The sequence below is a fragment of the Dendrobates tinctorius genome, unplaced genomic scaffold (genome assembly GCF_039654945.1).
Source record: "Dendrobates tinctorius isolate UK_male_01 unplaced genomic scaffold, ASM3965494v1 ptg000134l, whole genome shotgun sequence".
Classification (NCBI taxonomy): domain Eukaryota; kingdom Metazoa; phylum Chordata; class Amphibia; order Anura; family Dendrobatidae; genus Dendrobates; species Dendrobates tinctorius.
Window position 1 is genome coordinate 13,117,890 of NW_027361802.1, and position 16,253 is coordinate 13,134,142.

A 16,253-nucleotide genomic window follows, 5' to 3' on the forward strand; every position below is an offset into this window, starting at 1 on the left:
GCTCATTCACCAGTGGTTCTCAGCCTGAATGGTTGCATCTTGGCACCATCCAGGTTGAAAATGGTTTATCCCCCAGACATGGATTACGGCGTGGGATAGAAAGACAGATGAGGGATATGGTTGTTTATTTTAAAACTCTTGCAGGAGACAAGGGCGTCGATGGAATGGGCAACGTCATAACTATGGTATAATTAAGATTAAAGCAGTCTGTCTTTCAATTAAAGGACTTTAGTGTGTGTGTGTGTGTGTGTGTGTGTGTGTGTGTTTTTATACAATACGACCATGGGGTTACTAATGGGGGCATCTTATTGACACCTCTCCATTACTAACCTTGGAGCTTTGTGTCACCTTTATATTGTCAGGTGACATCAACCCCTCCCCCCCCAACTATCACCCCACTTGCCACCACTATAAGGCAAGTGGGAAGGGCAAGGCCAAGTATCAGAATTGGCACATCTTATAGGTGCTCCTTTTTCTGAGAGCTGATGTTTTAGCCTGGGGGGGTGGGGGCAGTATCCATGGTCCCTTACTAGGTTATTAATATCAGCCCACAGCTGTCTGTATAGCCTTTGCTGGTTATTAATTATAGGGGAACTCTGTCTTTTTTTAGGGTCCCCCATTTAAATAGCCAGTAAAGGCTAAGCTCCATGGGTATTATCCTCTTTCCAGGCTATAAACATCTACCCCCTGCCGTCGGCTTTCCCTCTGCTAGTTAAGAAAATTACGAGGGAGCCCACGCCATTTTTTTTTTTTTTTTTTTCAGAAAAATAATCTTTTAATAATTAAATACATATACAGTAAGCTGCACACACTGTACTAATTATATTTGTCACTGACATATATATCTATTCACTGTGATTTTACTGTACGCGGCAGATGAATTGCCAGCTTTTCAAAGGATCTACAGGCATGGTTCTAGAGGAAGTAGTTTTTTTTTCCCCTGGGGGCACTTAAATTTATTAGTGTGCACAAAGACACAAGTTAGCCCCAAAAACGCATAAAAAAAGAGCACCAAAACAAGCATTTTTGCTGCAGCTTCTTTCCTGCCAAGAAATGAAGCTTTGCAGCAAAAAAAAAAGCAGCAAAAAAAAAAAAAAAAGCAGCAAAAACGCCCAGTGTGAACATACCCCAAGTGCACCTTCTCAACTACTTGTTTTCCATCATCTGCACCCTTATTTGGCCCCATAAAGCGAGAGCTGTAAAAGTTGAGGGGGTGCAGACATAGGGAGACAAGTAGGTGGGGTTTATGCAATAGCGCACCGAATGCATGTATTTAATTTTAAGCAGACTCCCTTTAAGCCCCACCATAAACAGACTAAGGTCAGCCAATATCAAGGAGTTAGGCTGACATGGTCAAAACTAAGAATGCTATAATGTTTGAAAAGCATTGGGTTTTTTATTGTGCATTGTATCCTTAGGTTTTAATTGTACCAAAAAACTATCGATTTTATTTACTGAAGGTCACAAATCTTATTTAACGCACTTACATAGCGCCATTAATTCCACAGCGCACTACAGACAACATTATGACAGTTCCCATCGGGGCTCACAATCTAAATTCCTTATCAGTATATCTTAGGAGTGTGGGAGGAAACCCACACAAACACAGGGAGTATATACAAACTTGTAGACATTGTCCTAGTCTGGATTTAAACCCAGAACAGCAGTGCTGCAGAGCAACAGTGCTAACCACTGAGCCACCGTGCTGCCATCCAAATGTCTTGCAACATTTTCCTTGTCAGTTGTCTGTTTTGATGTTCTCCGAGAAAGCCACCAACAATCAGCTAAAGGAGCACTTCTGTGTAGGTGTGGGAGAGACGGCATTATTTGCCATGGTACAAATGAGGACAACAAAGCTAATCCTTGTGGGGCTTTGCTGAAGACCCCAGCAAATCTGTGAAATTACTGCTATAGATCACGTAGTAATCATGTGTCAGATTATACACATATGTAAAACAGATTTCATATTGAAATGTCAAAAGTAACAAAGTATCGATCGAAAAGATACAACTAAAGCAAATCTTCCATGCTAAAGGGTTAAGAGCGCCGTACAATTCTAAAGCATCCTGTTGGCTGTAATGACATCATTCCCATGTGAGCAGAGCTGGGGGAAGCTTCATATCTGCAGAATACCTTTGTATATGCAGGGATCATAGCCAGGTCCTCCAGAGTGAAGAGAAAGGTCTGGCTACGAGAAAGGAGAACTGAACAGCATCCAAAAGTCTAAAAGAGGACACAAATAAAATATAACTGTTCTAAAGCAGTAGAAAGTATCTGGTAGACCTGTGAAGGATCCCTCAGACAGACATTAAATACTCCCCTAGAAGAGAAGTCAGCTTCTATCCCCTGTAGGTTTGAAACATTTGCACTTCTGGAAAGAATTACCAACCCGAGAACTGGGCCTGTTACTGTACCTGGCTGCATCTAAAAGCTTCTTTTATGCCAGCGATCCCTGGCTCGGTGAAGCAGGAGCACCAATTCCTGGATTCTCCTAATAGCTGCCATTAATTATATAATAATAAATAATCTTTATTTTTATATAGCGCTAATATACTCCGCAGCGCTTTACAGTTTGCACACATTATCATCACTGTCCCCGATGGGGCTCACAATCTAAATTCCCTATATTAGTATGTCTTTAGAATTTGGGAGGAAACCGGAGTACCGGGAGGAAACCCACGCAAACACGGGGAGAAGATACAAACTCCTTGCAGATATTGTCCTTGGTGGGATTCGAACCCAGGACCCCAGCGCTGTAAGGCTGCAGCGCTAACCACTATAGAAAAGGCAATATCTTATCTTCTTCATAGACACCTTGGTTGTGGAGTTTGTCATTTTAGAAATGTAGCTGGCAAAAAAAAAAAGCTTCTATTAAGATTTGCTACATCAACTTATTTAGCAGTTTTGCCATGAAAAATATACCACCTGCCACTGAACTGTCAGCAACCATGAGAAACAAGCTCACCCCTACCAATCCATAGGGCATTCATAAAAAGATGCTACCCAAACAGAAAAGGTAGAGGTGAGCATGTAAACTGGCTCTCAGAGGCTGACAATCCTGACTGTGATCTGCTTAGGCCTCTTTCACACATCCGTCTATCCCCATCAGTCAAAATCTGCCGTTTTGCAAAAAAAACGGATCTGCCATTTTTCTTGGCGGATCCATTTTTCTTCCCATTGACTTGCATTATTGGCGGATCTTGATGGATGGTCATCCGTAGGATCCGTTTTTTCACGGATCCGCCAAAATTTTGGCGTCCGCTGATATGACTGGATGGACAATGAAACGTTTTTTTTGCTGGCCGGATCCGAATTTACCCGGAAGAATTGCCTTTACAGGAAATTTAACCCTAAATCCCATTCTGGCGGCTGAGAATCTCTCCCTCTCCTGGGCACGGGTTCCTTTAAATTTCACCATTCGACGGATCCGTCTATAAAACGGTCCGGTACCACACGATGGTATTATCACTGTCACGGATCCGTGACCCGCCATTTTCGCGGATTGCAACTGATCTAAAAGACGGATGTGTGAAACAGGCCTTATCAACAAGAAAAACTGTCTAATATTGGTTCTGATTCATTAAGACTGGTGCTGTGCACGCCAATATCAACTAAGGCATCGCTGGAGAAAGATGTGCCCAATTCATTAACAGGGAAGTGGTCACCATCACCAGCAGTAGTGTAGCTGCCAGGGGGCAGAGGGTGCAGTTGCTCCGGGCCCACTGCTCACAGGGGCCCAGCCGGAGCTACAATATTCTTCATTATATCAGAGTGCGCAGTCCGCCGATATAGTTAAACTCTGGTAGAGCAGAGAGACACGATCTCCCTGCACTGCAGCAGGCAATGGCCGGTGAGAGGCAGAGGAGCATATACCCCCTGGGACGCTGGGTCCCGGCACTGTACTTGTGATGGCTGCCTCCAGTATACTGCAGACATGCCTACATTGCACGCTGTGTGACAGTGTCTGCTGCAGAGCAGTCAGGACGCACGGCGCTGCTTCTTCCGTCCGGAGAGGAGCAGGACAGGACACAGTGGTGCTGTAAGTAACAGCTCAGACTTCTGCCTGCGCCGTCCGCAGGTGTCTGCACTGTGCAGTGAGGAAGTGGCAGGACGCGGCTCCCTCCTGATGAGACCCGGCCAGATTCTTGTGCTGTATTGTAATATTAAAATATCTGACCTCGACATTAAAATATTGCAAAACGGTCTGGATAAGATGTCTGAATGGGCAAACACTTGGCAGATAAGCTTTAATGTAGGTACATGTAGAGTAATGCACCTAGGACAGAGTAATCCTATTACTCCATATACAGTTGCTAATGCACAAAATTAGAATATCAAAAAGTTAATGTTTTAAAACAGTATCCCTGTGCTTGATTCGCCAGCAAACTCGCCTGACCTTAACTCCATAGAGAATTTATAGGGTATTGTCAAGAGGAAGATGAGAGACACCAGACCCAACAATGTAGAGGTGCTGAAGGCTGCTATCAAAGCAACCTGAGCTTCCATAACACCTCAGCAGTGCCACAGGCTAATCGCCTTGGTGCCATGCTGCACTGATGCAAAAGGAGCCCCGACCAAGTACTGAGTGCATTTACCGAACATACGTTTCAGTAGGACATCATTTCGGATTTTAAAATAATTTTTCAAGCTGGTGTTATAAAGTATTCCAATTTACTGAGATAATGACTTTTGGGTATTCATTGGCTGTAAGCCATAATCCTCAACATTAACAGAAATAAACACGGGAAATAGATCACTGTTTACAATGACTCTATATAATATACGAGTTTCACTTTTTGTATAGAAGAACTGAAAAATTAACTTTGAGGATATTCTAATTTTGTGAGAAGCACCTGTACATTAAATACTGTACTCGGGACTACAGAACAGGAGAGGTACTTGGGTATTCTGGTTACAAGTAAGCTGAGCAGCAGTACTCAATGTCAAGCAGCAGCCGCAAAAGCAAACAAGATTTTAGGGTGTGTATTTAAAAAATAAAATCCTGTGATCCCAACGTATTGTTACATGTTTATAAAATCACTTGTGAGGCCACATCTACAATATGGGATCCAGTTTTGGGCTCCACATTTTAAAAAAGGATATTCTGAAGTTAGAGTCAGTTCAAAAGGCGGAATAACTCGATTACTACAAGAGATGGAAGGCCTCTCATATGAGGAGAGGTTGGAAATATTGGGCTTGTTTAGCTTATAAATGTCTCTGAGAGGTCTTTATTTCCCATGCATAAATATATATGTTGTCAATACAAAAGAACTGGCACTAGACTTATTGCTTCTAAAAAGCCATAAGGTACACTCATTATGGGTGGATAAAAGAAAATTTCAGCAGCTAAATGGGAAAGGTTTTTTTTACAGTTAGAGTAGTCAGAATGTGGAAAAACCCTACCACAAGAGGTAGTAATGGCAGACACTAAAACAGCTTTTTAAAAAAGGGCTGTATTAAAAATCAGTACAAATAATATTGTCGGTTATAGTTGATTTCGTAAAAAAAAAAAAAATGTATAATTGGTGGAGAAAGGTATAACTTGATGGATCTAGGTCTTTTCTCAACCTATGTAACTATGTATGAATATCAGGACTAGGACTGCCTATTAACACAAGATTTCACAACAGGATATACTAAAATAGATTTTCATAAATCTGAAAACCCCATGGGGGGGGGGTAAGTCCACCGATACATACTGCTCACGGATTGATCACATCCATATATATATGTTTGACTCTGAAAAGCTACAGTGTTTCAGAGAAGAAACAAGCTTTTAACAGCCTCCGGTGGCTTCTCCCGCCCACTTACAGTGACTGACAAGCTTCTGCCTATATGCACACGAAGGCAGAGGCTTGCCAGTCACTGTCAGCGGATGGGAAGACGCTACCGCAGACATGCATGTACTACTACTGCACAGTGCAACTCGGTCCCAGGCGGCTATTAAAAGTATGTTTTTCTCTGAAATGTTGCAGCAATGGCGGTGATCACTGTTTGGGTAGCATTTATCAGCCGACAGGTTCCTTTTAAATAAAAGCCATAATTACCGTATATACTCGAGTATAAGCCGAGATTTTAAGCCCATTCTTTAAGGCTGAAAGTGCCCCTCTCGGCTTATACGCGGGGGGGGGGGGGGTCGGGTGTCAGATCATATTTACCCCCTCCTGGTGCGGTCTCTGCAGTCCCTGCTTCTCCCAAGGTCTCCGGCACCTGTGTTCAGCGGTCACGTGGTACCGCTCATTAAAGTCATGAATATGCACATATTCATGACTTTAATGAGCAGTACCATGTGACCGCTGAAGGAAGAGCTGCCAGAGACAGTGGGAGAAGCAGGGGCTGTAGAGACTGCGCCAGGAGGGGGTAAGTATATGCGATATTCACCTGTCCCCCGTTCCACGGCCACGCGCCGCTCTGTCCTCTGGCTGACGTTCAGGTCAGAGGGCGCGATGACATGGTTAGTGCGTGCCCTCTGCCTGAGCAGTCACCGACAGAAGACCTGGAAGACAGAGCGGCACGTGTCGGTGGAACGGGGACAGGTGAATATCTCAGGTACCAGGGCCTAAGCCAGCGGCAACACCGACACCTGTCCCCCATAGCGCGTCGGTGTCCCCGCCTGCTCAGGACACCGGCACCTGGCCCTCAGCAACGAGAGGGGAGTATGTCTTTTTTTTATTATTTGCAGCAGCAGCATGTGGGGCATAATCTATGGAGCAGCATATGGGGCATAATCTAGGGAGCATCTTATGGAGCCATAACCTTTATGGAGCAGCATGTGTGGCATATTCTATGGAGCATCTTATGGGGCCATTATTAACCTTTGTGCAGCATTATATGGGGTGTATTTTGTATGGAGCATCTTATGGGGCCATCATGAACTGTATGGAGCATTATATGGGGCTCCTAATTCAATATGGATATTCAAAAAACATTTAACCTACTGATGTCTCAATTAATTTTACTTTCATTGCGCACATCTGCGTTCCCATAGACTGTAATGTGTTTTTTGCACATTTTTTTGAGACAGGTCGGACGGACCAAAGATGCAACAGGTAGCGTCCGGCGCGCTTGGCCGCACACTACAAAAAAACACATGTGCACGTAAAAGGCGTACGAACGCATGCAAATGCTAGACCACGCGCACCCATGTTAAAGATAGGGGAAAAGGACGCATACGCATGTATGCACAAAAACGCAGTGCAAAAAACGCTAATGTGAAACCAGCCTTACCCTTTAAAGAACATCTACAAAGTGACGCCTTGTAGAAAATAAACTTACATTTGCTCCAAACTTAAGGAATGAAACATTATTCCTCGGAGTGAGTTGCCAAGGATTCTTCATCAGGAAGCCAATTGCACTTGTGTATCGGTCAGATGTTGGCACAAAGTTTTTAAAAGTACTCTTTTTAAGACGAACGGGCCCATCATAAATCTGAAAGCCCCTGATTGGGAAAGTTCTGAAAGACAAACAAAATAAATAAAATTCAGTTTCAGATGATGTTCCGTCCATTTGGATGCTAAAAGAGGTGTCGGAGAAAAAGGTTAATATTGTACCGATAATCATGAATTAAAATTGTTGCCTTGTAAAGGACCATTCTTTAAGTGTTTATGGACCAGGACAAGTTATTTTAGTGCCTCATTTTTTTCCTTCCCTTGTTTCAAGAGTAATAACATTTTATTTTTCCATCAACATAGCAATATTAGGACTTGTCAGTGTAGTTTTTTTTTAGCAATGCCATGTTGGGGTACATTACATTTTAAAGCACTTTTTATTATGATTTTTCAAGTAAGTGCAATGACAAAAAGGAAAAATATACACACACACATACAGTGTAGCTCTGGTATTTAAATGTAAATTAGGATTTACACTGTACAATATGATGTTATCTTTTGATCAATCTTTTTGGACACAACAATGGCAAGACTCACGGCTGTACTAGGTCAGAAGGGTGCTTCTACTCAATACTGAGCAAAGGGTCTGAATAATTATGACCATGTGATTTCAGTTATTTTTTTAATAAATTTGCAAAAATTTCTACATGTTTTTTTTCAGTCAAGATGGCGTGCGTGTACATTAATGAGAAAAAAAAAGGAACTTTTTTTTTAATTTACCAAATGGCTGCAATGAAACAAAGAGTGAAAAATTTAAAGGGGTCTGAATACTTTGTGTACCCACAGTAGGTAGACCATATGACTGATGCTCAGGCCTTAATAGGGGTGAACGCTAGAACACCAAAACTAAAATAAAATTCCAAACTCCGATGTCAGCTCTTGACACAGTTTTAAGTGTACACTAAAGATGCACTTTAGACTGGCCCATCACCTTACCTCACTTACGTAATTCTTCCTGTTTCGCATAATTTATAGCATACTGTGGATTTTCAAACCCACAAAATGTTAATTTTGTTAAATAGCCACAAATGTTTCAGCCTATACGACCAATGGATTGATCTGATAAATGACCTTTAGTCCAGGGTCACCAGGTCTACACTTTTTAATTCAGCATAGTGAATAATCTCTGGGGCATGAGAGATCACTTATGAAAGATAGGGCTTGTACCATAAGAACTTCTTAGTGTTAATGATGCAAATTGCTTCTTCAGAGAGGAAGTGGACATGAACTTTAGTGCCAGCTATTGGAAGTAATGACCTTCAAAGTCAATATCAACCCTTTAATTAGCCTTGCTATATGAAATTATAAAAGCAGAAACAGAATTTCAGTTTGCAGATATGTGTTTCAGAGTATTGCCCCTCATCAGTGCAAAACATGATATCCGATTTGGCTGCATGAAAGGCCTATGACAGGGGTCTAAGTGTTAATGAAGAATTCTAGATTTCTCTCAGAATATCATTTATTCCCATACACACAAAGGTGCTGGTAAAGGAAAACATGAACAAAATATTAATTTTTAAACTAAAAGTGCAGAAAGAAGAAGGATAGACAGCTTGAAAAAAAAAAAATACCAGTGTCTTCATTTTCATTTACAAACTCTAATAGTTACAGTATAAACTGAATTTGTCCACAGACTTGCCTTTCCTGTTAACCACTGCACTAATATTTCATTTTATAACCTTTATTTCTGATAACTGCTTTACATCTGTGCGGCATGGAGTCATCGGGCACCTGCAAACAGATATTCCAGCCCGCGCTGACTGGACTACATTTTACAGAGCTTTTGCATTCTTAGGTTTTGTCTAAAAAAAAAAAAAAAAAAAAAACACACAACAACAACATAGCATTTGTGAGGTCACTCCATAAATTCTCAAATCTGACTGAAGTCTGGGGATTGGACTGGTGACTTCATGACATCAATCTTGTTAGTCTGGAGCCAGGATGTTGCCAGGTTGCTGGTGCGCTTGGGGTCGTGGTCCTGCTGAAACACCCAATTCAAGGGAATTTCTTCAGCGTAAGGCAACCTGACCTCTTCCAGTATTTTGATTTAAACGGGTGCCTATGGTGCCTGGTATGCAATCAAGGAGCTCAACTCCATAGTAGGAGAAACATCCCCAAACCATTATGCTTGCACCTCCATGTTTTACAGTCTTCACAGTGTACTGTGGCTTGAATACAGTATTCATAGGTCGCCTCAAACTGTCCTTTAGCCCCAATAAGAACAATCTTGTTTTCATCTGTCCATAGAATGTTCCACCACTTCTGTTTAGGCCAATGTGTTCTGAAGATCTTTGATCTCCTTGGAGCCGATTGGATGCTTCCTTGCAATTCTTGTAATTCTATGATCATGCAGACGGTGTTTCGGGTTTTGTTTGGCAATTTAAAGAATTGGAAATTAATTATTTTCTGCACTTTATGAGTTCTCCCCTCCCAAATCAACGGGCCAAAACCAGCAGGTAGAAAATTTGACACCAATTTCTTCATAAAATGAATGACTTCATTAATTGAACTCCACACTGCTATTAAATAGAACACCCCCCTTTTCATTAAATGAGTCAATGACATCTATTTCTGTTAGGCCTAGTTCACATTGCATTAGGGGCATCCGTTAAACGGATATGCCAACGCAGATGTAATTTTTGACATCTTTTGTGTCCTAGCGCTACAGTATGCACTAATGCATGGTAGAATTTCGCTGCCATGCATGTCTATGCACAGTGAACGTGTTCGTTCGCTGTGTGCTAGACCAGATGCACCCGAAAACGCTGCAGACCGCGTTCGAGGGTGCGTCATAAAGTAACACATCATCGCTAACGCATGCCGGTTTCAGCATGAGTTAGCATTATTGTAGTAGAAAAAGACAGCAGGATGGCACTCACCGTTCTCTTGAAATGATTCACTTTATTACATATTAATAAAGCATAGGCAATGGCACGGGAAAAATGCAAAAAGACAGGACCTGTTGAAGTGCATTGTGCACGAAACGGCTGTCGTCCATCTTTTTGCATTTCTCCAGTGCCATTGCCTATGTTTTATTAATATGTAATAAAGTGAATCATTTCAAGAGAACGGTGAGTGCCATCCTGCTGTCTTTTTCTACTATGATATTTCATGTTTTTTTCTTCACATGGATAGAGCACCCGTTCAGCAAGGGTTACAGGTGTCACACTGATAGCAGTTATAAGTGGCTTTGTGGGTATTTCTTTCTCCGGGACAGTGCCGGATGTTTCTTTTTTCTTTGACTGACTATTGTTACCATTATTGTGGCCAATGGATGCGTTAACGCATCCGTTACATAGCGTTAGTGCTGCTATGTAACGGATGTGCTCAACGCATGGCCCCTAACGCAATGTGAACTACCCCTTATTTGCCCATTACTCAACTATACAAGAATTTCCCCCCCACCCAGGTTGTATGATCTTTTCTGCCAAAAACAGTAATTAAACACATTAGTGATGTTATGTGCAAAATAATAGCAGTCTAACTGCCAGTTGAAAATACATACCATGTTTGGATTGTAATACCCGTGCCTGAGCAGGGACCTCTTAACCTGAGCCAATTGCCTTCTATATGCCTTAGCTCAGGTCACAAGACATGCCGGTCAGGTCAGGGACTGCATACATGGTCCACATTTTACAGATGTGCGTACTAGCCACAACATTCCTGTATTGCACATTTTTTAAACAGTTTCCGGAAGAACTCAGAAATTAGAGAGCATTGTATTAATTCACACCAGAAGACAAATATATACATGGAAAGCATTCAGACCATAATTTATGACGTCTACTTTTAACCATTGTCTTCATTCATTTTTAATACCGTGCTTATTCTAAATATGTTCACAACCCACCACCCCCAACACACATCTAAGATAGCTATGGGAAAGCAGTTCCCATGAATGCCAAGCCACAGTATAACTCACACTCAGAAATATGGATCCAATTTCTGTATGGTCTTTCCATATGAAGCACTATCCACCCTGTTAATTATTAACACCTATTAGATCATTAAATTGACAGAACTTTAAAAAAAGTGATTTTTATTTTACAGTAAATGCATGTCATTTATAATGTACTATTATACATATACACACTTTATGTACAGTGCTTGTGTACATATTAATGAGTCTATATATGAATATTTAGGTTTCTCTGTATATTTATTAGTATGAACATGTCAATACCCAAGTCACAGAATGTATAAATCAAATGTGCAGAGTTTAATCATACCTGTTTCTAGGAAGTGTGCGATTTCTACCATAGACTCCTCCAGTCCCCCAATATTTGTTTTGGCCCCCTTGAGATCCATAATTTCTACTCTCCCCTATAAACAGAGATTCAGAAACTTCCTGGCTGGAGCCTTCATCTTTTAGAAAGCTTCCATCACTGTGGAGAAGGAAAGGATCATTAGGTGAATGGCAAGAGAAGCAGCCAGCCATGCACAAATGCCACCTATAAGCACCTATAGCAATATACCTGGATAGAGGGGAAATCATTTTATTTAAGAAGACAGTGGGGAGCTGCAAACAGACAATTTTACATAATATGATGAATTAGAAAAAAAAAAATTACCAAGAGAGAACTATTAATGCCACCGGAAGTAACATCATTAAAAAGGGAGATGCGTCAGTACATGGGTGATGCATACTAGAATGGCATGAGGTCCACCTTACATCCCGCTCTTCATAGTGTTTGATCCAATAATGGAATCGGCTATTCTTATTATGTATAGTTTTGTCCACTTTTAGAACAAACATTGCGAGTTAAAGTTTATGGTATATTATGATAAAATGTATAATTGGTGGAGAAAGGTTGAAAAGACTTAAGTCCATAAATTTCAACATATAACTATACCTTCACCAATTTATAACTAATTTTTTTAGAGACTTTCCCAGAATAGGTATATACACCAGTATTGCTATTAATAAGTGGTGATTGTATTATGCATTTCCAGTGTACGGACATCTTTTTTATTATCTATTATGTGATCTATATGTATATTATTGCCCTGCTAAAATACTTTCTGGATTGGACTTTCCTAGGCATTGGAGCGCACTTGCTTTATATAGCTATGATAGAATGCATACAATTTGGTTTTTTGTTGGAACACATGTGGCTCTGGCTTAGGATGTATCTGGAACACATGGGAGCAATGGTTCATCGCGTGTGTAGTAGGCGATGTGGGCTTCATGATATGCACCCTTAGTCTCGAGAGGTGTACACTTGATATGTCGCCGAGGGCAAACTAACAGTGTGAGTGCGCTTTTGACCACCCACTTCCTCCCCAATGAAGTTTAGTACACGCTGGGCACCAATCTATTGAGCGCACATACTTTCCATAGTGTAACACTTTCAGAATTATCAAAGCAGAAGTAGGTGTTCCTTTGGGCAGTACAAGTCTCCCGATGCCAAACCTGAGATGACAGGAGCTCTTTGCACAATAGTGCACTTTATACCCGTTTGGGGCTATAGGCGATTGAGCCCACTTTTTAATCTCCTGATGAATCCTGCACTGTAATGGGGGGAAACGCGTTGAGCTCTGAGACCTAGGTACTTCCATCTTAAATTGTGGCAAGTGCTTTAGGTAGATCTACTGTTGGTACAAAGTATGCATTTATGGTTATTTTATTGGTAGGGCAGTTTACAGGGATTCCTATTAGGGATATAGTCTTCGGTGAGTGGGGGCATCATATCGAATCTTAGGGTGCCAATCTCCACGATAAGGCTGGGGTTCCTCAGCCCTGCGCCTCCTTTGGCTTATATTCCTTCCATGCTTATATTTATCTGTGACTACACTCATGCCCTTTTTCCAAAATGATGTTTTGGTACATACAGCAAGGGTTACTTCCTTTTACAATAAAGCGCTTTCTTTAGTGCGACGTCTTTTTCAACTATTGTTATGGAGGAAAGTCATCCGTGTGCCCAATTTACGCAGTACATATCGATGCATGTAATGTACTGTGAGAGTATTAATATACTCGCCTACTGCTGCATTCTCCGGTGTCCAGCGCCGTTCTTCTGCTCATCACAGACGTCACATTGCGCTCCACATGATCGGGATGTGACTTTTACAGTGAAACAATAAGGAGCATCAATAGGCTTTCATTGCAAAATAGACTCAAGCATAGAATGAGGTCTAGTCAGAATTGGATTAACGTCACAGAAGAACGGCGCTGGACACCGGAGAATGCAGTGGTAGGCGAGTATATTACTTACATGTACACACACATTTACTACATAAAAGTTAGTGGGAGGGCTTCCTTAACTAATAGAACCTAAATAGGACCTATGAAATTAAAATAAACCCACGTCTACACGAACATATTGTTACTAAGAGGAAAAAAAAAAAATGTGCCAACTGGTGCCTAGTACCTCCAAGTCAGCAGCATGAGAATTCATGTAGATGGGAAGTCACTATGTAAATACTTGGCTGCTGGTAGAAAGTGTAAAGACTCCCTGTATGTGATCTCCTTATTACAGAACTGGAAACCATTTAGACAAATTCTGTTTGTTGTAGTAGTAGTCTGGGAACGATGCCAACCAATGAAGTCAGGAAATCAGCAGCATAACTTCCTATAACATGCGCAACTCATACCCGAATCACTGCAAAAAGCAGAGAGCGGCAAATGGGGGAATTTAAGCACAAACACCATCATTTTATATGCATGCCAGTCATTTGTACAAGGAGCATTTTTCTGCTAAAAATAGCATTAAACGGGATGTCTAATGTTAGGGAAAAAGGACGGTCTATATCTTGCCTATCAGCCATGTCTGGTATTGCAGCTTCCACCCATTCAAATGAGGTTGAGAAGGAGAACGCCGCAGATTAATTGATGGCCATTATTTATTGGGTGAACTCCCAATGACCGGATAACAATTGGTCAAAACCATGGAAAAAAAAAAAATTAAGACAATGGGCCATATATTAATATCACCACTTCAGGGGACATGCAACCCATATCCACCATTAGTCGCTTGTTCTTCCATAAGAACCTTGTATCAATTTTCATGCCATGTCGTCCATAAGAGCACCATCAATAGTAGTTTATTGCACCTGCACTGGTATTTTTGGGTTCTGCCTAAAAAATCTTTTTTTTTTTTTTTTTTTATACGGTGTGAGGCAGTGAGGGGGTTCATACACGAGGGTCACTATATATCACCCAGGATGCGGACGGAGTCCTATAAGACCCACTGGAGGGCCTTGTATTCACAGCAGGACGTCTGTGAGTCACAAGACAAAGTCAAAGTAAGTGTGGACCTGCTCAAGCTATTTGGCCAAGACAATGTTCGGGAAAACCCAGTAAGGGCTTTTATTTTTGAAGCGGACAACAGGATGGGAGTGGGGAAGTCCGCTTCATCCAAGCCAGGTCTTACAAGTGGCCCATGGGCACAGATTTCTGTTAAAAACCCTGCAGTATAGAGTTGGGTGTGTCACTGTTTGTTTGCAAGTGGCAGAGCAGTTGGCTCTGCAGCATCCAGCCTGTGTGAGGCAACACAGAGCAGCGAACACCTGGCACCTAGCAGTGTGATACAGTGGTGCAGTCACCCTCGGCAACCGGTCTCATGTACACTGTTGTGACACGTCCCGCTGCAATCCGAAGGATAAAGTGTGCTGTGCACTTTGTGAGTTTTTGGACATTAAAACACATTTGCTGTAAACGTTCCTGTGGTCCCTGCCTGTCTGTCACACCGCACCAACCCCACTGCATTACAACTGTCATTGTTGGTATAAATGTGTACAAACAGATAGATGTTAAAATTCCAAGTTTACTCTGCTCTGCAACAGGACAACCCCAAACATACAACTGATGTAATTGAGGATCATCTTCAGTATAAAAAAACATGGGAGTCCTGGGAGTCATTTTATTGCCCCCACAAAGACTTGATCTCATTGAGTGTCTGGGATTACATGGAGAGACAAGTAGAAAAACTGTAGGGGAACAAAAGTGCACAAGACTAATCAGGTGATGCCCTTTTAGCTGCAAACTAAAGTAAAATGAAGGTGTTCACCTGAGCAGGTTGTGTGCAGACACGACTCCAATGAACACCTGAAGATGATAGCTGCTGATGCCTCATGGCTGGGGTATGATAGCATCTAAATTGGCCATCTATCCTAGAGGATAACAATTTTGGGCTGCTATAATAAAGAATCTTTATGACCAAGATGAGTTGAATGGTTTTTATTTCCACAACGAGTTTCAACGCTGGACTAGCTTCTTTTTCAAGTTAAAAAAAACAACAACAACAACAACAACAACTCATCTTGGCCCTAACAATCATTTATTACACTAGCGCAGCCCGATATCATGTTATAGTCCAAATTGGCCCTGGGCCAAAGAAGATCTGTGTTTAGTTGTCCAAGATGTTTGGAACAACCTCACTGCCGAGTTCTTTCAAATACTTGGCTTTCAAAACAGCATTAAAGAATCAATTCCCCAAGCTACACTTGTACCAAATATTGATTTCTTTTAAATTTCTCGCTTGTTCAGTAAAAAATAGAAGTGTTAATAGTTTTTCAATTAACAAAATGCAAAGTTAAAGCTTTCTTCCTTTGCAGCATTTTGCACGGTACTTACCTTGCAAAAGTGAGGCCAATACCATTGTCAGAGAACCTGCAAAATAATGATAAATCTATAAATAGGTACCAAGAGATAAGGAAACAAATATTTCCTTCCAGCAATGTTTAATGTATGTTTTGTGGCTTTGTTTATTTTATCTGAACCTCCAGTGGTTTTAGGCAGGACCATAATACATTGTGAATTGTGTGGAAAAGGGGAACATGTATGAACGGCTATGAACCAAAAATTTTTGTTCCAAAATAAAAAAAAAAAGCAAAGCCTAAAATGTATGCGGCAAACTGGAAACT

At 41.3% G+C, this 16,253-nt stretch overlaps 1 protein-coding gene across 2 annotated transcripts in view; it reads right to left on the minus strand.

The window, feature by feature from the left end:
- Positions 1-16,253, minus strand: part of CEMIP2 (cell migration inducing hyaluronidase 2) — a 164,977-nt gene that overhangs the window by 17,903 nt on the left and 130,821 nt on the right. For both annotated transcript variants that reach the window (XM_073543730.1, XM_073543731.1), the window contains exons 14-16: positions 15,964-15,999; positions 11,618-11,773; positions 7,276-7,453 (exon numbers count right to left, since the gene is read on the minus strand). In XM_073543730.1, coding sequence (XP_073399831.1) covers positions 7,276-7,453; positions 11,618-11,773; positions 15,964-15,999 — 370 coding nt within the window. The remainder of the gene's footprint in view (positions 1-7,275; positions 7,454-11,617; positions 11,774-15,963; positions 16,000-16,253) is intronic.